Source organism: Hyperolius riggenbachi, chromosome 10 (assembly GCF_040937935.1).
Source record: "Hyperolius riggenbachi isolate aHypRig1 chromosome 10, aHypRig1.pri, whole genome shotgun sequence".
NCBI lineage: Eukaryota > Metazoa > Chordata > Amphibia > Anura > Hyperoliidae > Hyperolius > Hyperolius riggenbachi.
The window spans coordinates 255,436,742-255,463,996 of record NC_090655.1 but is presented as its reverse complement, the minus strand read 5'-3'; the positions used below and the strand labels follow the sequence as shown (position 1 = coordinate 255,463,996).

The following is a 27,255-nucleotide window of genomic DNA, read 5'->3' as shown; positions in this document are numbered from 1 at the left end:
ATTGGACTTTGGGCCCCTTAGCGCAGTTAGGGTGCAAAAAAGTGCCACACATGTGGTATCGCCATACTCAGGAGAAGTAGTATAATGTGTTTTGGGGTGTATTTTTACACATGCCCATGCTAAGTGGGAGAAATATCTCTGTAAATGGACAATTGTTTGTAAAAAAAAAATAAAAAAAATTTGTCATTTACAGAGATATTTCTCCCACCCAGCATGGGTATGTGTAAAAATACACCCCAAAACACATTATACTACTTCTCCTGAGTACGGCAATACCACATGTGTGGCACTTTTTTGCAGCCTAACTGCGCCAAGGGGCCCAAAGTCCAATGAGCACCTTTAGGCTTTACAGGGGTGCTTACAATTAGGCACCCCCCAAAATGCCAGGACAGTAAACACACCCCACAAATGACCCCATTTTGGAAAGTAGACACTTCAAGGTATTCAGAGAGGAGCATAGTGAGTCCGTGGCAGATTTCATTTTTTTTGTCGCAAGTTAGCAGAAATGGAAACTTTTTTTTTTCTTTTTTGTCACAAACTGTCATTTTCCGCTAACTTGTGACAAAAATAAAATCTTCTATGAACTCACCATGCCTCTCAGTGAATACTTTGGGATGTCTTCTTTCCAAAATGGGGTCATTTGGGGGGTATTTATACTATCCTGGAATTTTAGCACCTCATGAAACCTGACAGGTGTTCAGAAAAGTCAGAGATGCTTCAAAATGGGAAAATTCACTTTTTGCATCATAGTTTGTAAACGCTATAACTTTTACCCAAACCAATAAATATAGGCTGAATGGGTTTTTTTTTTATTAAAAACATGTTTGTCCACATTTTTCATGCTGCATGTATACAGAAATTTTACTTTATTTGAAAAATGTCAGCACAGAAAGTTAAAAAAAATCATTTTTTTGACAAAATTCATGTCTTTTTTGATGAATATAATAAAAAGTAAAACTCGCAGCAGCAATCAAATAGCACCAAAAGAAAACTTTGTTAGTGACAAGAAAAGGAGCAAAAAATTGATTTAGGTGGTAGGTTGTATGAGCGAGCAATAAACTGTGGAAGCTGCAGTGGTCTGAATGGAAAAAAAGGGTCTGGTTCTTAAGGGGGGTAAAGCCTACGGTCCTCAAGTGGTTAATTCATATACTTATGTCATTTTATCTAGGGCCACTAGGTGGCAGTACAACCAGTGGGAGACTCCCACACTGCATGGTACTTGGGGGGGGTTAAACAGCTCTGTAAATGTTTCTTCCTTTATGACCACATAGGCCACAACAGAAATCCACATATACAGTATGTCCTTCACAGGTTTGTTTGTCAAGTGGTGCGTGCTGGAAGTAAGCTCACCTGCAAACAGGGATGCATAGCAGATCCCAGCCACTAGGTGCCACCGGGAACGTCTAAAAGTCCTAGAAGGGAAAACAGTTCTGCAGTCAGAATCCTGAGCTGGTGGGTTGCCATGGGCATGACACCTCTCATGTATAGCAAGGTGTATTTTATGTCCAAGACATTACCCACATTGAGTACAGGAATAGGATTTCTCACTGGTGAGTTCTCTCATGTCCGCCAAGGTCTGAATTCACTCCAAATAATTTCCCACCCTCAGCACATGAATGGGACTTCTCAACAGTGTGGGTTTTCTTATGTCTGGTAAGCGTTGTTTTGTAACTATAACATTTCCCACACTCAGTACATGAAAAGCGCTCACCAGTGTGAGACCTCTTATGTTTGACAAGTTGTGATTTATCTGCAAAACTTTTCCCACACTCAGAACATGAATAGGGTTTCTCACCAGTGTGAGTTCTCTCATGTCTAGCAAGGTCTCTGTTCTGTCCAAAACATCTCCCACACTCAGTACATGAATAGCGTATATTACCAGTGTGTGAGCTCTCATGTATAACAAGCTGTATTTTATGTCCAAAACATTGCCCACACTCAGTACAGGAATAGGGTTTCTCCCCTGTGTGAGTTATTTCATGCCTGGCAAGGTCTCCTTTCTGTCCAAAACATTTCCCACACGCAGCACAAGAATAGGGCTTCTCACCAGTGTGAGATCTCTCATGTCTAGCAAGGTGTCCTTTGTGTCCAAAACTTTTCCCACACTCAGCACATGAATAGGGCTTCTCACCAGTGTGAGACTTCTTATGGGCGACAAGGTTTGTTTTCAATCCAAAACATTTCCCACACTCAGAACAGGAAAAGGGCTTCTCACCAGTGTGAGATATCGTATGACTGACAAGGTGTCCTTTCTGCCCAAAACATTTCCCACACACAGAACATGAAAAGGGCTTCTCTCCGGTGTGAGATCTCGCATGTAAGACAAGGGTTGATTTACGTCCAAAACATTTCCCACATGTGGAACAGGAATAAGATCCTCCAGCAGGGGGAGAGCTGTGCTGGGTAGGAGGCCCCTCGGGGTTAAACAGGTGAGGGGAGTCGGGGGGAATATTTGGGATAACCAGGATATCTGCAGGAGACTCTTGTCCAATGTCATCATCATCTGTTGTAGAGTCTGTGGATACAGAGAGACCAATCTCTGAGAGGTTCCTGATGCTGGGACTCCGCTCTGCAATAGAGAAACATCATCACTTCCTGTTAGAGAATTCTGAGGGGAGGAACAATTATCATTATGGATGGCCAGTGAGCTGCTGAGAATTCCAAGTTGATTCAGTTTTAAAATAGATCAGATGCAGCAGCTGCATCGCTTTGCATATAATTAGCACCATTTCAGAGTTATTAGCATATCACTGACCCACACTAGTTATCACCAAACACAGGAGAAAAAGTAAATCCAATAGAAACTGCACCACTACTACCAAGTAGGGAAGTACAAAAATGAGCTTTATTTGATACACATGTATGAACATATAAAACAATAAAACATATAAAGCAGGATATAGGTGTACATAATGTACTGAAAAAAACAAACAAACTATAAAGCAATAAATATGAGCCACCATTCACAGGTAAACAAGGTACCAAAGCACCGTGTGGGTCAGAAATAATCACTAATACATGGCTAATGCCACAAACTATGATGCAAGGTATCAGATAAAGCCATTATGGCCTGGTGAGCCAAGGAAGAGAAGCATGCAGAGGTGAAGAGAAAGTGAGGAAAGAGAGGAGTAACAAAGGACTTGTCCAGAAGAAGCCACTTAGCCAGTGAATTGCGATGGCCCAGAGCGGGGGGGGGGGGGGTCACATCAGCCCACCCTTCACCATTCTGTTGTTGCCTGATAAGTCTCTCATCTTGTTGCACCGCCATGCGCCTTACACTATGGTTACCAAGCACCACCTGTCGCTGTTTACACTCATCCTCCGTTTACTCTAACAGCACACTGTGGTGGGACTCTCCTGGCTGCATTGCCTCCTTACTCCTCTCTTTCCTCACATTCTCTCCCCTTCACCTCTGCATGCTGCTCTTCCTTGGCTCACCAGGCCATAATAGCTTTATCTGATACCTTGCATCATAGTTTGTGGCATTAGCCATGTATTAGTGATTATTTCTGACCCACACGTTGCTTTGGTACCTTTTTTACCTGTGAATGGTGGCTCATATTTATTGCTTCATCATTTTTTTAGTACATTATGTACACCTATACCCTGCTTTATATGTGTTTAGTGTTTTTATATGTTCATACATGTATATCAAATAAAGTTCATTTTTGTACTTTCCTACTTCGTAGAAGTGGTGCGGTTTCTATTGGATCTACTTTTCACCTGTGTTTGGTAGTTCGGTTTTCTGATTTATTCTGCACACTCCCTGTTATACAGGATCTTCTCAAAAAATTAGCATATTGTGATAAAGTTCATTATTTTCTGTAATGTACAGATAAACATTAGACTTTCATATATTTTAGATTCATTACACACAACTGAAGTAGTTGAAGCCTTTTATTGTTTTAATATTGATGATTTTGGCATACAGCTCATGAAAACCCACATTTCCTATCTCAAAAAATTAGCATATTTCATCCGACCAATAAAAGAAAAGTGCTTTTAAAACAAAAAAAGTCAACCTTCAAATAATTATGTTCAGTTATGCACTCAATACTTGGTCGGGAATCCTTTTGCAGAAATGACTGCTTCAATGCGGCGTGGCATGGAGGCAATCAGCCTGTGGCACTGATCAGGTGTTATGGAGGCCCAGGATGCTTCGATAAAGACCTTAAGCTCATCCACAGTGTTGGGTCTTGCGTCTCTCAACTTTCTCTTCACAATATCCCACAGATTCTCTATGGGGTTCAGGTCAGGAGAGTTGGAGGCCAATTGAGCACAGTAATACCATGGTCAGTAAACCATTTACCTGTGGTTTTGGCACTCTGAGCAGGTGCCAGGTCGTGCTGAAAAATGAAATCTTCATCTCCATAAAGCTTTTCAGCAGATGGAAGCATGAACCCACTTTTGAACCAGAAACAGTGGCAGATGCGCCTGACCTGGGCTACAGAGAAGCAGCACTGTTGCTCAGTGGTCCAAAGTACTTTTTTCGGATGAAAGCAACTTATACATATCATTCGGAAATCAAGGTGCCAGAGTCTGGAGGAAGACTGGGGAGAGGGAAATGCCAAAATGCCTGAAGCCCAGTGTCAAGTACCCACAGTCAGTGATGGTCTGGGGTGCCATGTCAGCTGCTGGTGTTGGTCCACTGTGTTTTATCAAGGGCAGGGTCAATGCAGCTAGCTATCAGGAGATTTTGGAGCACTTCATGCTTCCATCTGCTGAAAAGCTTTATGGAGATGAAGATTTCATTTTTCAGCACGACCTGGCACCTGCTCACAGTGCCAAAACCACTGGTAAATGGTTTACTGACCATGGTATTACTGTGCTCAATTGTCCTGCCAACTCTCCTGACCTGAACCCCATAGAGAATCTGTGGGAGATTGAGAAGAGAAAGTTGAGAGACGCAAGACTTAACACTCTGGATGAGCTTAAGGTCGTTATCGAAGCATCCTGGGCCTCCATAACACCTGAGCAGTGCCACAGGCTGATTGCCTCCATGCCATGCCGCATTGAAGCAGTCATTTCTGCAAAAGGATTCCTGGCCAAGTATTGAGTGCATAACTGAACATAATTATTTGAAGGTTGACTTTTTTTGTTTTAAAAACACTTTTCTTTTATTGGTCGGATGAAATATGCTAATTTTTTGAGATAGGAATTTTGGGTTTTCATGAGCTGTATGCCAAAATCATCAATATTAAAACAATAAAAGGCTTGAACTACTTCAGTTGTGTGTATTTGAATCTAAAATATATGAAAGTCTAATGTTTATCAGTACATTACAGAAAATAATGAACTTTATCACAATATGCTAATTTTTTGAGAAGATCCTGTATATTTGGTGATTGCATGGAGAGATTTAATACTTTATTTGTTTTCATGGATGGTGCTTGCCCACATTTGTGTTCTCATCACTAGTTATCAGCCTGACAGGGAACTGCAGAAGGTTGTGCTTGTTACAGGCGGCAAATCACATGACAATAACTTTGCCTTGCATGCAAGTCTAATGTATCTTGGAATGCAGCCAATTAAATGTACTTCCTGATAAATGAGACTGGCTGCATACAATTTGCATACAAGTACAGAGCTATTTGCATCTCATTGACCTCCCTACACGTAAAGCATCGGCCACACATGGAAAAGCAGTAAATTGTACAGATTAATGAGACATTGGAAGCAATGTGTATGTACTTATAGCAAGAGTTCTGTGTTCTGTTTGTAGAGCAATGTGGTGTCACTTACACATTCTTATTACCACTAGTAGACCCAAGCCCATTTAAAAACGGGCTATAGGTCTTTTATAACCGCCGCCAGTCACTGCGCATGGGCACACACAACTGCCCAAAAAACCCACCTCGCTCCCTGGTCCCGCTAGCTGTCCGTTACTGCGCATATGTGCAGTAACAAAATAACAGGGACGCTGCGATACATGCTCATTATTATATAGGATTGTATCCTCCTGTCACTCATATGCCCCTTGTAATGTACCCTTTTCTTTCTCTTGTTCCCAATTGTGCAAATAAAGGAAATAAATACCAAATTACCATTATCAGCTTACCACAGGCTGGTAAAGCTAGATTAAACCACATATGGTAGATTTTATTGGTAAAATAATAAGTGATTATAGCTACATATGACAATATAGTCACTCTCAGAGTAGGAGAGTCCTGGCCTGATCAGCATTGTATCTCTATTGTGAGATGTAGCGGGATCTCACTCTCCACAGAACAAAACATCCACCCTCTCCAAAGAACAGAACAGGGTACTCCAGATCTATCAGGGTGTCTGTACTGTTATTGTTACTAAGCTGTCACCAAATACAATCATGAATGATCGTTTTTTGAGATGGCAAAAATCTAACATGAGCACATAGCATAACCCCTAATATGGCCAGTCTGTGAGCAGTGACAGTCATACCAGCAATACAGATACACATTATTCTATATTTACTACTGAATACTCACCTGTTCTGTCCTCTGTAACAGTGTCCTCCTCTTTACTTGTCCCCATCATGTCACCCTCCACCATAGACTGCTCATCACTCCTCACATACTTCTCTTCTTCTTCCTCTTTACTTGTCCTCATCATGTCACCCTCCTCCATAGACTGCTGATCACTCCTCACATATGTCTCCTCTTCTTCCTCTTTACTTGTCCTCATGTCACCTTCCTCCACAGACTGCTCATCACTCCTCACATATGTCTCTTCTTCTTCCTCTTTACTTGTCCTCATCATGTCACCCTCCACCATAGACTGCTGATCACTCCTCACATACATCTCTTCTTCTTCCTCTTTACTTGTCCTCATCATGTCACCCTCCACCATAGACTGCTGATCACTCTGTAAATATGTCTCTTCTTCTTCCTCTTTACTTGTCCTCATCATGTCACCCTCCTCCATAGACTGCTGATCACTCCTCACATATGTCTCTTCTTCTTCCTCTTTACTTGTCCTCATCATGTCACCCTCCTCCATAGACTGCTGATCACTCCTCACATATGTCTCTTCTTCTTCCTCTTTAATTGTCCTCATCATGACACCCTCCTCCATAGACTGCTGATCATTTGTCACATAGGTCTCTTCTTCCTCTTTACTTGTCCTAATCACATCACCCTCCTCCATAGACTGCTGATCACTCCTCACATATGTCTCCTCTTCTTCCTCTTTAACCACTGCACTTCCATGTAGAAGTTCTAGATCCTAAGTGCACAAAGTGAGAAATAATATAAAATGAGAACACAGATAACAGCATACACAAAAAGAAAGAATGTGTCACAGTTTGATGTCTCTAATGACCCTCAGTTTCACCTACCTGATAATGGTGGGGGATGGTATGATCTTCTTGTGGACAATCCCGGGAATAAAGAGGACCTGTACATCTCTCTGGTGGGTTTTTGTTACTGAATCCACCTGTAGGAAACACGCACAGTAAATTCATAGTTTCTGTCTTTAGCAGATGATGGGAATATCCAGGTGGACCCTCCATACTGCTCCCTTCTGTACAAGAAATGATAGTCTCCTCTTACCCGGTGATGTGAGGGGCGGCTGATTCTCCACCATGGTGTCCTTGTAGAGGTCCTTGTGTCCTTCTATATATAGCCACTCCTCCATGGAGAAATAGATGGTGACATCCTCACACCTTATAGGAACCTGACACACACGATACCATTACCACCTAGACAAACCTCTTGTATTACTGGATAATGTCCCATAATTCCCAGCACTGCTCACCTCTCCTGTCAGCAGCTTCATCATCTTTCTGGTAACTTCCAGAATCTTCTCCTTGTGTCCATTACATGGCAGGGAGTGAGGTGGGGGCACTGTGATGGTAACATGATCACCAAACTTCCCCGGAGAAAAGCTCTGTATAGAGATACCAACAAGAATGTCACATGACACTCACAGAATCCTCATCCTTTCTCCATCAGCTGTGTGTTTTATTAAAATAGATAACACAGAGTGACATCATGTGAACTCCCAGAATCCTCCTCACCTCTTTAGTCCAGTGTGCGTTATAGAATTCGAGATTTGGCTTGGGCATATTATGTTAGTAAAATTGACAATTTAACAGAAATTACTTTACACACTCTGTACTCTTCCCATAACGATCACACTTCAGGATCTATCCTTGAAGCAAAAATCCTGCTTCACCTTTATCTGGGGGAAGATATAGCCTAGAGTTACCAGACATACACTAGACAGGAGTAAGAGTGATGTAGGTTTGGGTGTTCCTAACCTCTTATATTACTACTAGATGGCACAACTACGGTATATAATCATGAATAAGTAGACATGTGTATAAGCTGAGGTACCCATGTATCCTTTAAAAACCAGGAAACAGTGATTGACTCACATATAAGCCCCCTCCATAGTATAGACCCCTCCACAGTATAAATAGGAAGTTTTAGGTTCAGTACTACTTCAACCCTTCATTTGATTCATATGAGTGTCTGGCTAGCAGGATAGAGATAAGGACAACACATCTGGACTGGCAGGCTGGCATGGCAAGGACCAGGACAACAAGTGCAGAATAGAATGGCTGGCTGGAAGGATCGGGAGAAGTACAACACATGTGGACTGGGAGGCTGGTATGGCTGGGACAGGGGCAACAAGTCCAGACCGGAATGGCAGGCTGGAAGGATAGGGAGAAGTACAACACATGTGGACTTGCAGGCCGATATAGCTGGACTGGTAAGCTGGTATGGCAGGGACAAGGACAAAAAGTGCAGACTAAAGTGTCTGGTTAGCAGTATAGGGAGAAGGACAGCACATGTGGACTGGTAGGCTGGGACAGGGACAAGTGCAGACTGAAGTGTCTGGCTAGCAGGAAAGGGATAAGGAACAACACGTGGACAGGACTGGCAGGCTGGCATGACATAGTGTGTAACCAGCACAAGGGGACTGACCTGAGTAAGGGATCGTGCAATGATCCCACACTCATGTGCTGCATACCCTGCTGTCTCTTATGTCCCTTCACCCCCGTGGCAACATAGTGTGTAACCCAACACTAGGACTGACCTGTGTCCCCTGGGTAAGTTGTAGAGGAGAGAGAGAAATCGTCACTGCCCCACGGTGGGTGCCTCTCTGACCAGCTCGCTGCCTCTTATGCCACCATCTAGTGGCACCTTGAGAAACAGAAAGCAGAGCAGAGAGGCAAGGGAATCCCCAGAGCTGAACGTGAAGCTGCTGCTCTCTACGATCTGCTACAACGCACTGCTTCTGAGCCACCACAGAAATGGGGAAGCCCTGGAGGAAACGGCACCTTCGCTTGAACTGTACATCCAGCATGGGACAGTGACTATTTCACTCTCCGCTGCAACTTAACCAGTGGACACAGGTCAGCCCTTGTGCTGGGTAATACACTATGTTGCCGGGGGTGAAGGGACATAAAAGACAGCGGGGATGCAGAACATGACAGTAGGATAATTGCACGATCCCTTACACTCCACAATGACTAGTCGGGAGGGCACTCTGAGGACACTGACTCGCATATAAGTCAAAGGGGGGCGGGGGAACCAATTGTGCTGGGGAACCTTCTGTGGCTCCACCCAAAAGAGAGAAAACCAATGACTGACCCAATTATAAAACACTCCCTTTCAATTTGCCACAGGATATAATGTAAAGGTGACCTACATGATTATTATTTTTTTATATATGATTATTATCTAACCTACCATAAACCATTCAATTTTCAAAGCAATCAACCTGATTTTTTCAAAATACCTGATCACATTTTTATCGAAAAAATTGAATAATCAATTGCTTTTTATTGTTTGAAAAAAACATTTCAAAAAGGAAAACTGAACTATTTGATTGTGCCGTGTATGGGCACCTTAAAGTTCGAGCATGTCAAATCCAGCGCAGGAGATTTGGGCGCAGCCGGCGCCACCATAGACCGTTATAGGAATTACAGCTATAGTGGCATACAAGGAGTAACTTTGGCGCCGTCAGAAGACGGAGCTGAAGTTACTTTTAAAACACTAATTCGGCCGCCCAGCAATAGCTGCAATAGCTGCCAGCCAAATTACATCATTCCCCGCCATCCATCTGGACCTGGAGGGGTAATAGTAATCAACGCCACCGGAACTTTTGCAGAAGCAAGGTGAGCCGTACATCGGCTGTATCCTGCGCCCAAGTCTCCCGGCGGCGATATCATTCGTATGCCTTAAAAGTGGCAACAAAATAATTTATTTTCAATTCAAAAATTACCATGCTGCCCCTATGATGGAGCTAATGTGCTGGTAGGGCAGTGATATCCATGTGATGTGAGCATGCTGCCCCTATGATGGAGCTAATGTGCTGGTAGGGAAGTGATATCTAGGTTATGTGAGCATGCTGCCCCTATGATGGAGCTAATGTGCTGGTAGGGAAGTGATATCCATGTTATGTGAGCATGCTGCCCCTATGATGGAGCTAATGTGTCGGTGGGGCAGTGATATTCATGTTATGTTAGCATGCTGCCCCTATGATGGAGCTAATGTGCTGGTAGAGCAATGAAATCCATGTTATGTGAGCATGCTGCCCCTATGATGGAGCTAATGTGCCGGTAGGGCAGTGATATCTAGGTTATGTGAGCATGCTACCCCTATGATGGAGCTAATGTGCTGGTAGGGCAGTGATATCCATGTTATGTGAGCATGCTGCCCCTATGATGGAGCTAATGTGCTGGTAGGGAAGTGATATGCATGTTATGTGAGCATACTGTCCATGTGATGGAGCTAATGTGCCGGTAGGACAGGGATATCCATGTTATGTAAGCATGCTGTCCCTATGATGGAGCTAATGTGCTGTTAGGGCAGTGATATCCATTTTATGTGAGCATGCTGCCCCTATGATGGAGCTAATGTGCTGGTAGAGCAGTGAGATCTATGTTATGTGAGCGTGCTGCCCCTATGATGAAGCTAATGTGCTGGTAGGGCAGTGATATCCATGTTATGTGAGTATGCTGCCCCTATGATGGAGCTAATGTGCTGGTAGAGCACTGATATCCATGTTATGTGAGCATGCTGCCCCTATGATGGAGCTAATGTGCCGGTAGGGCAGTGATATCTAGGTTATGTGAGCATACTGCCCCTATGATGGAGCTAATGTGCTGGTAGAGCAGTGATATCCATGTTATGTGAGCATGCTGCTCCTATGATGGAGCTAATGTGCTGGTAGGGCAGTGATATCCATGTTATGTGACCATGCTGCCCCTATGATGGAGCTAATGTGCTGTTAGGGCAGTAATATCCATGTTATGTGAGCATGCAGCCCCTATGATGGAGCTAATGTGCTGGTAGAGCAGTGGTATCCATGTTATGTGAGCATGCTGCCCCTATGATGGAGCTAATGTGCTGGTAGGGCAGTGATATCCATGTTATGTGACCATGCTGCCCCTATGATGGAGCTAAAGTGCTGGTAGGGCAGTGATATCCATGTTATGTGACCATGCTGCCCCTATGATGGAGCTAATGTGCTGGTAGGGCAGGGATATCCATGTTACATGAGCGTGCAGCCCCTATGATGGAGCTAATGTGCCGGTAGGGCAGTGATATAAATGTTATGTGAGCATGCTGCCCCTATGATGGAGCTAATGTGCTTTTAGGGTAGTAGTGATATCCATGTTATGTGAGCATGCTACCCCTATGATGGAGCTAATGTGCTGGTAGAGCAGTGATATCCATGTTATGTGAGCATGCTGCCCCTATGATGGAGCTAATGTGCCGGTAGGGCAGTAATATCCATGTTATGTGAGCATGCTGCCCCTATAATGGAGCTAATGTGCCGGTAGGGCAGTGATATCCATGTTATGTGAGCATGCTGCCCCTATGATGGAGCTAGTGTGCTGGTAGGGCAGTGATATACATGTTATGTGACCATGCTGCCCCTATGATGGAGCTAATGTGCTGGTAGAGCAGTGATATCCATGTTATGTGAGCATGCTGCCCCTATGATGGAGCTAATGTGCCGGTAGGGCAGTAATATCCATGTTATGTGAGCATGCTGCCCCTATGATGGAGCTAGTGTGCTGGTAGGGCAGTGATGTCCATGTTATGTGAGCATGCTGCCCCTATGATGGAGCTAATGTGCTGATAGGGCAGTGATATCCATGTTATGTGAGCATGCTGCTCCTATAATGGAGCTAATGTGCTGGTAGGGCAGTGAAATCCATGTTATGTGAGCATGCTGCCCCTATGATGGAGCTACTGTGCCGGTAGGGCAGTGATATCCATGTTATGTGAGCACGCTGCCCCTATGATGGAGCTAATGTGCCGGTAGAGCAGTGATATCCACGTTATGTGAGCATGCAGCCCCTATGATGGAGCTAATGTGCTGGTAGGGCAGTGATATCCATGTTATGTGAGCATGTTGTGCCTATGATGGAGCTAATGTGCTGGTAGGGCAGTGATATCCATGTTATATGAGCATGTTGCCCCTAAGATGGAGCTAATGTGCTGGTAGGGCAGTGATATCCATGTTATGTGAGCATGCTACCTCTATGATGGAGCTAATGTGCTGGTAGGGCAGTGATATCCATGTTATGTGAGCATGCTGCCCCTATGATGGAGCTAATGTGCCAGTAGGGCAGTGATATCCATGTTATGTGAGCATGCTACCCTATGATGGAGCTAATGTGCTGGTAGGGCAGTGATATCCACGTTATGTGAGCATGCTGCCCCTATGATGGAGCTAATGTGCTGGTAGGGCAGTGATATCCATGTTATGTGAGCATGCTACCTCTATGATGGAGCTAATGTGCTGGTAGGGCAGTGATATCCATGTTATGTGAGCATGCTGCCCCTATGATGGAGCTAATGTGCCAGTAGGGCAGTGATATCCATGTTATGTGAGCATGCTACCCTATGATGGAGCTAATGTGCTGGTAGGGCAGTGATATCCACGTTATGTGAGCATGCTGCCCCTATGATGGAGCTAATGTGCTGGTAGGGCAGTGATATCCATGTTATGTGAGCGTGCTGCTCCTATGATGGAGCTAATGTGGCGGTAGGGCAGTGAAATTCATGTTATGTGAGCATGCTGCCCCTATGATGGAGCTAATGTGCCGGTAGGGCAGTGATATCCATGTTATGTGAGCATGCTGCCCCTATGATGGAGCTAATGTGCTGGTAGGGCAGTGATATCCATGTTATGTGAGCGTGCTGCCCCTATGATGGAGCTAATGTGCTGGTAGGGCTGTGATATCCATGTTATGTGAGCATGCTGCCCCTATGATGGAGCTAATGTGTCGGTGGGGCAGTGATATCCATGTTATGTGAGCATGCTGCCCCTATGATGGAGTAATGTGCTGGTAGGGCAGTAATATCCATGATATGTGAGCATGCTGCCCCTATGATGGAGCTAATGTGCCGGTAGGGCAGTAATATCCATGTTATGTGAGCATGCTGCCCCTATGATGGAGCTAGTGTGCTGGTAGGGCAGTGATGTCCATGTTATGTGAGCATGCTGCCCCTATGATGGAGCTAATGTGCTGATAGGGCAGTGATATCCATGTTATGTGAGCATGCTGCTCCTATGATGGAGCTAATGTGCTGGTAGGGCAGTGATATCCATGTTATGTGACCATGCTGCCCCTATGATGGAGCTAATGTGCTGTTAGGGCAGTAATATCCATGTTATGTGAGCATGCAGCCCCTATGATGGAGCTAATGTGCTGGTAGAGCAGTGGTATCCATGTTATGTGAGCATGCTGCCCCTATGATGGAGCTAATGTGCTGGTAGGGCAGTGATATCCATGTTATGTGACCATGCTGCCCCTATGATGGAGCTAAAGTGCTGGTAGGGCAGTGATATCCATGTTATGTGACCATGCTGCCCCTATGATGGAGCTAATGTGCTGGTAGGGCAGGGATATCCATGTTACATGAGCGTGCAGCCCCTATGATGGAGCTAATGTGCCGGTAGGGCAGTGATATAAATGTTATGTGAGCATGCTGCCCCTATGATGGAGCTAATGTGCTTTTAGGGTAGTAGTGATATCCATGTTATGTGAGCATGCTACCCCTATGATGGAGCTAATGTGCTGGTAGAGCAGTGATATCCATGTTATGTGAGCATGCTGCCCCTATGATGGAGCTAATGTGCCGGTAGGGCAGTAATATCCATGTTATGTGAGCATGCTGCCCCTATAATGGAGCTAATGTGCCGGTAGGGCAGTGATATCCATGTTATGTGAGCATGCTGCCCCTATGATGGAGCTAGTGTGCTGGTAGGGCAGTGATATACATGTTATGTGACCATGCTGCCCCTATGATGGAGCTAATGTGCTGGTAGAGCAGTGATATCCATGTTATGTGAGCATGCTGCCCCTATGATGGAGCTAATGTGCCGGTAGGGCAGTAATATCCATGTTATGTGAGCATGCTGCCCCTATGATGGAGCTAGTGTGCTGGTAGGGCAGTGATGTCCATGTTATGTGAGCATGCTGCCCCTATGATGGAGCTAATGTGCTGATAGGGCAGTGATATCCATGTTATGTGAGCATGCTGCTCCTATAATGGAGCTAATGTGCTGGTAGGGCAGTGAAATCCATGTTATGTGAGCATGCTGCCCCTATGATGGAGCTACTGTGCCGGTAGGGCAGTGATATCCATGTTATGTGAGCACGCTGCCCCTATGATGGAGCTAATGTGCCGGTAGAGCAGTGATATCCACGTTATGTGAGCATGCAGCCCCTATGATGGAGCTAATGTGCTGGTAGGGCAGTGATATCCATGTTATGTGAGCATGTTGTGCCTATGATGGAGCTAATGTGCTGGTAGGGCAGTGATATCCATGTTATATGAGCATGTTGCCCCTAAGATGGAGCTAATGTGCTGGTAGGGCAGTGATATCCATGTTATGTGAGCATGCTACCTCTATGATGGAGCTAATGTGCTGGTAGGGCAGTGATATCCATGTTATGTGAGCATGCTGCCCCTATGATGGAGCTAATGTGCCAGTAGGGCAGTGATATCCATGTTATGTGAGCATGCTACCCTATGATGGAGCTAATGTGCTGGTAGGGCAGTGATATCCACGTTATGTGAGCATGCTGCCCCTATGATGGAGCTAATGTGCTGGTAGGGCAGTGATATCCATGTTATGTGAGCATGCTACCTCTATGATGGAGCTAATGTGCTGGTAGGGCAGTGATATCCATGTTATGTGAGCATGCTGCCCCTATGATGGAGCTAATGTGCCAGTAGGGCAGTGATATCCATGTTATGTGAGCATGCTACCCTATGATGGAGCTAATGTGCTGGTAGGGCAGTGATATCCACGTTATGTGAGCATGCTGCCCCTATGATGGAGCTAATGTGCTGGTAGGGCAGTGATATCCATGTTATGTGAGCGTGCTGCTCCTATGATGGAGCTAATGTGGCGGTAGGGCAGTGAAATTCATGTTATGTGAGCATGCTGCCCCTATGATGGAGCTAATGTGCCGGTAGGGCAGTGATATCCATGTTATGTGAGCATGCTGCCCCTATGATGGAGCTAATGTGCTGGTAGGGCAGTGATATCCATGTTATGTGAGCGTGCTGCCCCTATGATGGAGCTAATGTGCTGGTAGGGCTGTGATATCCATGTTATGTGAGCATGCTGCCCCTATGATGGAGCTAATGTGTCGGTGGGGCAGTGATATCCATGTTATGTGAGCATGCTGCCCCTATGATGGAGTAATGTGCTGGTAGGGCAGTAATATCCATGATATGTGAGCATGCTGCCCCTATGATGGAGCTAATGTGCCGGTAGGGCAGTAATATCCATGTTATGTGAGCATGCTGCCCCTATGATGGAGCTAGTGTGCTGGTAGGGCAGTGATGTCCATGTTATGTGAGCATGCTGCCCCTATGATGGAGCTAATGTGCTGATAGGGCAGTGATATCCAGCTTATGTGAGCACGCTGCCCCTATGATGGAGCTAATGTGCCGGTAGAGCAGTGATATCCATGTTATGTTATCATGCAGCCCCTATGATGGAGCTAATGTGCTGGTAGGGCAGTGATATCCATGTTATGTGAGCATGTTGTGCCTATGATGGAGCTAATGTGCTGGTAGGGCAGTGATATCCATGTTATATGAGCATGTTGCCCCTATGATGGAGCTAATGTGCTGTTAGGGCAGTGATATCCATGTTATGTGAGCGTGCTGCCCCTATGATGGAGCTAATGTGCTGGTAGGGCAGTGGTATCCATGTTATGTGAGCATGCTGCCCCTATGATGGAGCTAATGTGTTGGTAGGGCAGTGATATCCATGTAATGTGAGTATGCTGCCCCTATGATGGCGCTAATGTGCTGGTAGGGCAGTGATATCCATGTTATGTGACCATGCTGCCCCTATGATGGAGCTAATGTGCTGGTAGGGCAGTGATATCTATGTTATGTGAGTATGCTGCCCCTATGATGGAGCTAATGTGCTGGTAGGGCAGTGATATCCATGTTATGTGAGCATGCTGCCCCTATGATGGAGCTAATGTGCTGGTAGAGCAGTGATATCCATGTTATGTGAGCATGCTGCCCCTATGATGGAGCTAATGTGCTGGTAGGGAAGTGATATCCAAGTTATGTGACCATGCTGCCCCTATGATGGAGCTAATGTGCTGGTAGGGAGGTGATATCCATGTTATGTGAGCATGCTGTCCCTATGACGGAGCTAATGTGCTGGTAGGGCAGTGATATCCATGTTATGTGAGCATGCTGCCCCTATGATGGAGCTAATGTGCTCGTAGAGCAGTGATATCCATGTTATGTGAGCGTGCTGCCCCTATGATGGAGCGAATGTGCTGGTAGGGAAGTGATATCCATGTTATGTGAGCATGCTGCCCCTATGATGGAGCTAATGTGCTGGTAGGGCAGTGATATCCATGTTATGTGAGCATGCTGCCCCTATGATGGAGCTAATGTGCCGGTAGGGCAGTGATATCCATGTTATGTGAGCATGCTACCCTATGATGGAGCTAATATGCTGGTAGGGCAGTGATATCCATGTTATGTGAGCGTGCTGCCCCTATGATGGAGCAAATGTGCCAGTAGGGCAGTGATATCCATGTTATGTGAGCATGCTGCCCCTATAATGGAGCTAATATGCCAGTAGGGCAGTGATATCCATGTTATGTGAGCGTGCTGCCCCTATGATGGAGCTAATGTACTGGTAGTGCAGTGATAGCCATGTTATGTGAGCATGCTGCCCATATGATGGAGCTAATATGCCAGTAGGGCAGTGATATCCATGTTATGTGAGCATGCTACCTCTATGATGGAGCTAATGTGCTGGTAGGGCAGTGATATCCATGTTATGTGAGCATGCTGCCCCTATGATGGAGCTAATGTGCCGGTAGGGCAGTGATATCCATGTTATGTGAGCATGCTACCCTATGATGGAGCTAATATGCTGGTAGGGCAGTGATATCCATGTTATGTGAGCGTGCTGCCCCTATGATGGAGCAAATGTGCCGGTAGGGCAGTGATATCCATGTTATGTGAGCATGCTGCCCCTATGATGGAGCAAATGTGCCGGTAGGGCAGTGATATCCATGTTATGTGAGCATGCTGCCCCTATGATGGAGCTAATGTGCTGGTAGGGCAGTGATATCCATGTTATGTGAGCATGCTGCCCCTATGATGGAGCCAATGTGCTGGTAGGGCAGTGATATCCATGTTATGTGAGCGTGCTGCCCCTATGATGGAGCTAATGTGCTGTTAGGGCAGTGATATCCATGTTATGTGAGCGTGCTGCCCCTATGATGGAGCTAATGTGCCGGTAGGGCAGTGATATCCATGTTATGTGAGCATGCTGCCCCTATGATGGAGCAAATGTGCCGGTAGGGCAGTGATATCCATGTTATGTGAGCATGCTGCCCTATGATGGAGCTAATGTGCTGGTAGGGCAGTGATATCCATGTTATGTGAGCATGCTGCCCCTATGATGGAGCTAATGTGCTGGTAGGGCAGTGATATCCATGTTATGTGACCATGCTGCCCCTATGATGAAGCCAATATGCCAGTAGGGCAGTGATATCCATGTTATGTGAGCATGCTGCCCTATGATGGAGCTAATGTGCTGGTAGGTCAGTGATATCCATGTTATGTGAGCATGCTGCCCCTATGATGGAGCTAATGTGCTGGTAGGGCAGTGATATCCATGTTATGTGAGCATGCTGCCCCTATGATGGAGCTAATGTGCTGGTAGGGCAGTGATATCCATGTTATGTGAGCATGCAGTCCCTATGATGGAGCTAATGTGCTGGTAGGGCAGTGATATCCATGTTATGTGAGCATGCTGCCCCTATTATGGAGCTAATGTGCTGGTAGGAAAGTGATATCTATGTTATGTGAGCATGCTGCCCCTATGATGGAGCTAATGTGCTGGTAGGGCAGTGATATCCATGTTATGGGAGCATGCTGCCCCTATGATGGAGCTAATGTGCCGGTAGGGTAGTGATATCCATGTTATGTGAGCATGCTGTGCCTATGATGGAGCTAATGTGCTGGTAGGGCAGTGATATCCATGTTATGTGAGCATGCTGCCCCTATGATGGAGCTAATGTGCTGGTAGGGCAGTGATATCCATGTTATGTGAGCATGCTGCCCCTATGATGGAGCTAATGTGCCGGTAGGGAAGTGATATCCATGTTATGTGAGCATGCTGTCCCTATGATGGAGCTAATGTGCTGATAGGGCAGTGATATCCATGTTATGTGAGCATGCTGCCCCTATGATGGAGCTAATGTGCTGGTAGAGCAGTGATATCCATGTTATGTGAGCGTGCTGCCCCTATGATGGAGCTAATATGCCAGTAGGGCAGTGATATCCATGTTATGTGAGCGTGCTGCCCCTATGATGGAGCTAATGTACTGGTAGGGCAGTGATATCCATGTTATGTGAGCATGCTGCTCATATAATGGAGCTAATATGCCAGTAGGGCAGTGATATCCATGTTATGTGAGCGTGCTGCCCCTATGATGGAGCTAATGTACTGGTAGGGCAGTGATATTCATGTTATGTGAGCATGCTGCTCATATAATGGAGCTAATATGCTGGTAGGGCAGTGATATCCATGTTATGTGAGCATGCTGCCCCTATGATGGAGCAAATGTGCCGGTAGGGCAGTGATATCCATGTTATGTGAGCGTGCTGCCCCTATGATGTAGCTAATGTGCTGTTAGGGCAGTGATATCCATGTTATGTGAGCATGCTGCCCCTATGATGGAGCTAATGTGCTGGTAGGGCAGTGATATCCATGTTATGTGCGCGTGCTGCCCCTATGATGGAGCTAATGTGCCGGTAGGGCAGTGATATCCATGTTATGTGAGCATGCTGCCCCTATGATGGAGCAAATGTGCCGGTAGGGCAGTGATATCCATGTTATGTGAGCGTGCTGCCCCTATGATGGAGCTAATGTGCCGGTAGGGCAGTGATATCCATGTTATGTGAGCATGCTGCTCATATAATGGAGCTAATATGCTGGTAGGGCAGTGATATCCATGTTATGTGAGCGTGCTGCCCCTATGATGGAGCTAATGTACTGGTAGGGCAGTGATATTCATGTTATGTGAGCATGCTGCTCATATAATGGAGCTAATATGCTGGTAGGGCAGTGATATCCATGTTATGTGAGCGTGCTGCCCCTATGATGGAGCTAATGTACTGGTAGGGCAGTGATATCCATGTTATGTGAGCATGCTGCCACTATGATGGAGCTAATGTGTCGGTGGGGCAGTGATATCCATGTTATGTAAGCATGCTGCCCCTATGATGGAGCTAATGTGCCGGTAGGGCAGTAATATCCATGTTATGTGAGCATGCTGCCCCTATGATGGAGCTAATGTGCCGGTAGGGCAGTGATATCCATGTTATGTAAGCATGCTGCCCCTATGATGTAGCTAATGTGCTGTTAGGGCAGTGATATCCATGTTATGTGAGCATGCTGCCCCTATGATGGAGCTAATGTGCCGGTAGGGCAGTGATATCCATGTTATGTGAGCATGCTGCCCCTATGATGGAGCTAATGTGCCGGTAGGGCTGTGATATCAATGTTATGTGAGCATGCTGCCCCTATGATAGAGCTAATGTGCCGGTGGAGCAGTGATATCCATGTTATGTGAGCATGCTGCCCATATGATGGAGCTAATGTGCTGGTAGGGCAGTGATATCCATGTTATGTGAGCATGCTGCCCCTATGATGGAGCTAATGTGCTGGTAGGGCAGTGATATCCATGTTATGTGAGCATGCTGCCCCTATGATGGAGCTAATGTGCCGGTAGGGAAGTGATATCCATGTTATGTGAGCATGCTGTCCCTATGATGGAGCTAATGTGCTGATAGGGCAGTGATATCCATGTTATGTGAGCATGCTGCCCCTATGATGGAGCTAATGTGCTGGTAGAGCAGTGATATCCATGTTATGTGAGCGTGCTGCCCCTATGATGGAGCTAATGTGCCGGTAGGGCAGTGATATCCATGTTATGTGAGCATGCTGCTCATATAATGGAGCTAATATGCCAGTAGGGCAGTGATATCCATGTTATGTGAGCATGCTGCCCCTATGATGGAGCTAATGTGCTGGTAGGGCAGTGATATCCATGTTATGTGAGCGTGCTGCCCTATGATGGAGCTAATGTACTGGTAGGGCAGTGATATCCATGTTATGTGAGCATGCTGCCACTATGATGGAGCTAATGTGTCGGTGGGGCAGTGATATCCATGTTATGTAAGCATGCTGCCCCTATGATGTAGCTAATGTGCTGTTAGGGCAGTGATATCCATGTTATGTGAGCATGCTGCCCCTATGATGGAGCTAATGTGCCGGTAGGGCAGTGATATCCATGTTATGTGAGCATGCTGCCCCTATGATGGAGCTAATGTGCCGGTAGGGCTGTGATATCAATGTTATGTGAGCATGCTGCCCCTATGATCGAGCTAATGTGCCGGTGGAGCAGTGATATCCATGTTATGTGAGCATGCTGCCCATATGATGGAGCTAATGTGCTGGTAGGGCAGTGATATCCATGTTATGTGAGCATGCTGCCCCTATGATGGAGCTAATGTGCTGGTAGGGCAGTGATATCCATGTTATGTGAGCATGCTGCCCCTATGATGGAGCTAATGTGCCGGTAGGGAAGTGATATCCATGTTATGTGAGCATGCTGTCCCTATGATGGAGCTAATGTGCTGATAGGGCAGTGATATCCATGTTATGTGAGCATGCTGCCCCTATGATGGAGCTAATGTGCTGGTAGAGCAGTGATATCCATGTTATGTGAGCGTGCTGCCCCTATGATGGAGCTAATGTACTGGTAGGGCAGTGATATCCATGTTATGTGAGCATGCTGCTCATATAATGGAGCTAATATGCCAGTAGGGCAGTGATATCCATGTTATGTGAGCGTGCTGCCCCTATGATGAAGCTAATGTACTGGTAGGGCAGTGATATTCATGTTATGTGAGCATGCTGCTCATATAATGGAGCCAATATGCTGGTAGGGCAGTGATATCCATGTTATGTGAGCATGCTGCCCCTATGATGGAGCAAATGTGCCGGTAGGGCAGTGATATCCATGTTATGTGAGCGTGCTGCCCCTATGATGTAGCTAATGTGCTGTTAGGGCAGTGATATCCATGTTATGTGAGCGTGCTGCCCCTATGATGGAGCTAATGTGCTGGTAGGGCAGTGATATCCATGTTATGTGCGCGTGCTGCCCCTATGATGGAGCTAATGTGCCGGTAGGGCAGTGATATCCATGTTATGTGAGCATGCTGCCCCTATGATGGAGCAAATGTGCCGGTAGGGCAGTGATATCCATGTTATGTGAGCGTGCTGCCCCTATGATGGAGCTAATGTGCCGGTAGGGCAGTGATATCCATGTTATGTGAGCATGCTGCTCATATAATGGAGCAAATGTGCCGGTAGGGCAGTGATATCCATGTTATGTGAGCGTGCTGCCCCTATGATGGAGCTAATGTGCCGGTAGGGCAGTGATATCCATGTTATGTGAGCATGCTGCTCATATAATGGAGCTAATATGCCAGTAGGGCAGTGATATCCATGTTATGTGAGCGTGCTGCCCCTATGATGGAGCTAATGTACTGGTAGGGCAGTGATATCCATGTTATGTGAGCATGCTGCTCATATAATGGAGCTAATATGCCAGTAGGGCAGTGATATCCATGTTATGTGAGCGTGCTGCCCCTATGATGGAGCTAATGTACTGGTAGGGCAGTGATATTCATGTTATGTGAGCATGCTGCTCATATAATGGAGCTAATATGCTGGTAGGGCAGTGATATCCATGTTATGTGAGCATGCTGCCCCTATGATGTAGCTAATGTGCCGGTAGGGCAGTGATATCCATGTTATGTGAGCATGCTGCTCATATAATGGAGCTAATGTGTCGGTGGGGCAGTGATATCCATGTTATGTAAGCATGCTGCCCCTATGATGTAGCTAATGTGCTGTTAGGGCAGTGATATCCATGTTATGTGAGCATGCTGCCCCTATGATGGAGCTAATGTGCCGGTAGGGCAGTGATATCCATGTTATGTGAGCATGCTGCCCCTATGATGGAGCTAATGTGCTGGTAGGGCAGTGATATCCATGTTATGTGAGCGTGCTGCCCCTATGATGGAGCTAATGTGCCGGTAGAGCAGTGATGTCCCTGTTATGTGAGCATGCTGCCCCTATGATGGAGTTAATGTGCTGGTAGGGCAGTGATATCCATGTTATGTGAGCGTGCTGCCCCTATGATGGAGCTAATGTGCCGGTAGGGCTGTGATATCAATGTTATGTGAGCATGCTGCCCCTATGATAGAGCTAATGTGCCGGTGGAGCAGTGATATCCATGTTATGTGAGCATGCTGCCCCTATGATGGAGCTAATGTGCTGGTAGGGCAGTGATATCCATCTTATGTGAAGATGCTGCCTCTATGATGGAGCTAATGTGTCGGTGGGGCAGTGATATCCATGTTATGTGAGCGTGCTGCCCCTATGATGGAGCTAATGTGCTGGTAGGGCAGTGATATCCATGTTATGTGAGCATGCTGCCCCTATGATGGAGCTAATGTGCTGGTAGGGCAGTGATATCCATGTTATGTGAGCATGCTGCCCATATGATGGAGCTAATGTGCCGGTAGGGCTGTGATATCCATGTTATGTGAGCATGCTGCCCCCCTATGATGGAGCTAATGTGCTGGTAGGGCAGTGATATCCATGTTATGTGAGCGTGCTGCCCCTATGATGGAGCTAATGTACTGGTAGGGCAGTGATATCCATGTTATGTGAGTGTGCTGCCCCTATGATGGAGCTAATATGCCAGTAGGGCAGTAATATCCATGTCCTGATGTACTGCTCTCTATTCCATTGCAGAACTTAATGGATGTAAAGCATTACTTCTTCCATGTATCTCTACAACTCTGATACTGGTGTGTGGTGCTACACAGAGGGGAGAGGATGTAACGCACTGTCTTCAATTTCATGTTAAAATATATACAGATACAAGTGATGTCATGTGACCTCCCGGAATCCTTCTCACCTCTCCAGTCAGCAGATAGATGATCTCCAGGGTGAAGTTGAATATCCTCTCAGTCATGTGACTCTGGTCCTCATCCATCCGAAGTGATGTGGTCATGTGATCCATACAGGATGCTGCTGCCTTTTGATAAATAATAAAGGTTGTACAGTTGTCAGTGGTGAAACTACCGATACAGCATACCCCTTCCCCCATTGCTGTCACTTGTGGGTGGTAGGGCCATGCAGAGTATCACAGGAAAGCATAATAAGTTGGTTTATAGCTACCTGTGCTCTATACTCACAGCGTGCTGCAGTCCTGTCCTCCCTCTGCCTCCTCTCCAGCTGGGCTCCTCTTCTCACATCCACCCCCCAACTGTTACCATTCCTGTGATGTTACATCAGTGCTGGTAGTGGTAGATGGATGAGGATATGAGGAAAGGCAGAGACTGAGGCTAATGGGAGCAGAGGACTGGTGCACACTGTGACAGCTAGCTATAAACCAATGCAAATCCTTCCTGTTACTACTCTGCATGGAGGTGGGGGAAGGGAGCAATACTGGAGTGTGGACATGGCTATACTGGGAAAGAAATGGCATTACTGGGGTAAGTAAACATCACATACTGCAGGATAATGGCAATGCTGAGGGACACAGGGGAGCCATGGCTATACTGGATGGACATGTCTTGTCTCTATATGATTGAACTGCATTATTACTAGGAAGGTGAGATACCAGCCATAATGTATGACACATGTAGGGGGGGGGGGGGGGGACTAGAAAACTAGCAAACAAGTCCCAACTAGGGTTACTGCTACTGGCTTGGTGGTGTGATCTGAGGTATGATCTAGAAGTGGGAGCGGTTTGTTATAGTTTGCTTCCAAAATAGAACAAGAAGATTTGGGAAATGTAATGCAGATAAAAGAAGTAGACAATATTACGTAGTTTAATACATGTGTTTAAATCACAGCCCTGAAGAGTCTTTCAGTTTTACATACAACAAGGTCAAATTACTTTGCCTATTGCCTCACACCCACATATAGAGGCAGCTGGCTACTGCTTTCCCCCTGGCCCTATCTAAGTGGCTCGGCCTGCTGACTGTCTCCTGAGTCCTCCTGGATTGGGCAGCTGGCTGAAAGCATGTGACTCAGACGTGGCTAGGATCCTGAGAGATCTGGGGCACCAAGGATAAAGGGAGAAGGCAGCACACTAAGAGCGCCATGGTGAAAAATGGGTGTGGCCCACCCTTGTGAGCAGGGCTGTGGAGTTGGAGTCTGAGCAATTTTGGAGTCGGAGTCGGTGGTTTCATAAACTGAGGAGTCGGATGATTTTTGAACCAAATCCATAGCCTTTGTAAAAATTAGACTAAGGTGTCGGAGTTGAGGAGTCGGAGCAAATTTGGGTACCTTGAGTCGGAGGTTTCATAAACGGAGCAGTCGGATGATTTTTGTACCGACTCCACAGCCTTGCTTGTAAGTATGATACCTATATCTGTTATTGTACTGAATTGTACAAACAATACTGCACCATAGGGCTCCTGGTCTCTCATTTAGATACTTGGAGGCATTTGTGACCACCAGGAATCAAACTAGCTCTTTCTGCAGATGCATATATCCATTTTCCTGTCATTGGGTCTCTTTTGGTTCTTGTATTAGTATACCATTTAGTAATGATAATCTTCCAAAATGGCAAATGCTGCAACAATAAGCCCAGGATATCAAATAATAAATGAAGCAGTCAATACCCCACATGAAAAAATGCAGCAAATGTTACCTCACATATGAAGTGCAGAAAACATTTACCCCACATAAGAAATGCAGAAACATTACCCCACATATTATATGCAGCAAACGTTATCCTCCACATATGAAATCCAACAAATGTTACCTGAATTGTGCCTGCCACAGTATAGGCAGCAAATGTGCATAAAGTATTAAATACTTTAGTAGCCATATAGAAAACCTGAGATAAGAAAATAAAAAGATAATATACATACCTGGAGCTTCCTCAAACCCCCCCAGGTTTATCGCTCCCTCATCTTCTCATTCTTCTGCAACTGGCTCCGGAAAGTCCTCTGTTCCGGGCAGGGCTGTGGAGTCGGAGTCTGAATCGAGGAGTCGGAGCAATTATGGGTACCTGGAGTCGGAGTTTTCATAAACTAAAGAAGTTGGAGTCGGGAGTAGGATGAATTTTGTACCAAATCCACAGTTCTGGTAACTAATAAACTAAAGAAGTTGGAGTCGGGAGTAGGATGATTTTTGTACCAAATCCCCAGTTCTGGTAACTATTAAACTAAGGAGTTGGAGTCGAGGAGTCAGAGCCATTTTGGTTTTCTGGAGTCAGAGTTGGAGTTGGTGGTTTCATAAACTGAGGAGTCAGAGTCGGATGATTTTTGTACCGACTCCACAGCCCTGGTTCTGGGGGCAACAGTGCATGTGCAGCCCGGCTGCATGCAAACTCCCATCGATGGAAGCATTATCCGCCTATGCAGAACTACTGCGCAGGTGCAGAACGTGACAGGGGAGTGCGCGCATCCGGACTGTGCCTGTGCCGCCTGGCCCAGAATGGAGAATTTTCTAATGCCAGTTATGGACAAATCAGAAAGTAGATGGAGGAGGAGCGATAAGCCTGGAGTGGGCTGGAGGAAGCTCTAGGTAAGTATATTTTTCATTATCCCATCCCAGATACACTTTAAGTTCCTCCCATAATGGAGACTTCTGTACCCCAATAGCCACCCTCCCCCCAAAAGTAAAAGTAGCTCAGTGTTCTCTCCAGGCTCTTTTAACTGGGTGCACCACCTGGCTAATTTTGGTGAGCACTCGGCTGTCATCAGCTTTCTTCCTTCTCCTATGCTGTAAGCAGAGTGGCACCGGCCCTGTGTTCCCCCATCCTGCCCACCTAGCTACTTTTTCATTCCACCTGGCTGGAAAAAACTTCTGGGGAGAACACTGGAGCCTTATGTTTTCCCAGTATAGGAAGCCTTATATCTCTTCCCTCCATTGCAGGTAGCCAGAGTGCCCCTTAGTATACGTAGCCCCCTCCCCCCAGTGTACTTATCCAGATTCATCTTTCCCCTCCAGTATATGTGTCCAGAGTATCCCCCAGAAGTATAGGCAACTTGATTCCCCCCTAGTTTAGGTAGACAGAGTTACAACTTAGTATAAAAAGCCAAAGTTCCTCCTAAGCATAAATAGATAGCTAGAGTCCCCCTCTCTCTCACCTCTCCAGGCTTCTGGCATCTTCAGCTTGTTTTCCTCATTGCCGCCTAATGTCCGGAGTTCATTAATGTAGGTGGTGTGTAACTGGCAGGCACGTATAGAGATGTCACATGATGAGAGACGTGCCTACAACAGCCATGGAGACCGGCTGGGAGTGGTGCTGGGTGATGAGAAGCTGAGCCTGTGAGGGAACCTGCACAGGAGAGATCTCCACTTACAGCTCTGGAGGGGTGGCATTCAGGGCTTCTGGCTGGAGGATTACTGGGAAATGATGTGCAGCTACAAATTAAATACCAGCATCCGGGCTTTTTACATAAAACATGGACCTTGCCTCCAAATACCTGCTAGGTGGCAACACTGGTCACTCACACAAGCTATGTAACAGCCTTTTGTATGACAATTACTGCAAGGGGGATAATCAGGATAGGGACAGGTGTACTATGACCTCCTCTGTAACAAAGTATGTCCACCCCGACCTCTGCTCTGCTCAATATATAACAACAATCACACAATTACCTCTTCCAGCAACATCTCCTCTCCACCTCGTGCAACTTC

At 46.0% G+C, this 27,255-nt stretch overlaps 1 protein-coding gene across 2 annotated transcripts; it reads right to left on the bottom strand.

Annotated features, from left to right (window-relative positions):
* Nucleotides 1-905: 905 nt before the first annotated feature.
* Nucleotides 906-27,255, bottom strand: LOC137535300 (zinc finger protein 892-like). Of its 2 annotated transcripts, none has more exons than XM_068257130.1 (7): nucleotides 27,217-27,255; nucleotides 23,510-23,629; nucleotides 7,732-7,863; nucleotides 7,527-7,650; nucleotides 7,313-7,410; nucleotides 6,465-7,200; nucleotides 906-2,569 (listed from the first exon to the last, which is right to left on the bottom strand). In XM_068257130.1, exons 1-7 carry the CDS (start codon nucleotides 27,229-27,231, stop codon nucleotides 1,545-1,547), a joined length of 2,250 nt encoding a protein of 749 aa, XP_068113231.1. In that variant the 5' UTR covers nucleotides 27,232-27,255; the 3' UTR covers nucleotides 906-1,544. The 2 variants fall into 2 exon arrangements, with proteins under 2 accessions (XP_068113231.1, XP_068113232.1); XM_068257131.1 differs by having other exon boundaries at nucleotides 7,527-7,605.

Excerpts from the sequence above, each read along its gene's own strand:
- LOC137535300 (XM_068257130.1), bottom strand. Across the intron at positions 7,651-7,731 it reads TGAAGCTGCTGACAGGAGAG|GTTCCTATAAGGTGTGAGGA; the intron begins GTGAGCAGTGCT and ends CGTGTGTGTCAG. Across the intron at positions 7,201-7,312 it reads CCATCCCCCACCATTATCAG|GATCTAGAACTTCTACATGG; the intron begins GTAGGTGAAACT and ends TTGTGCACTTAG.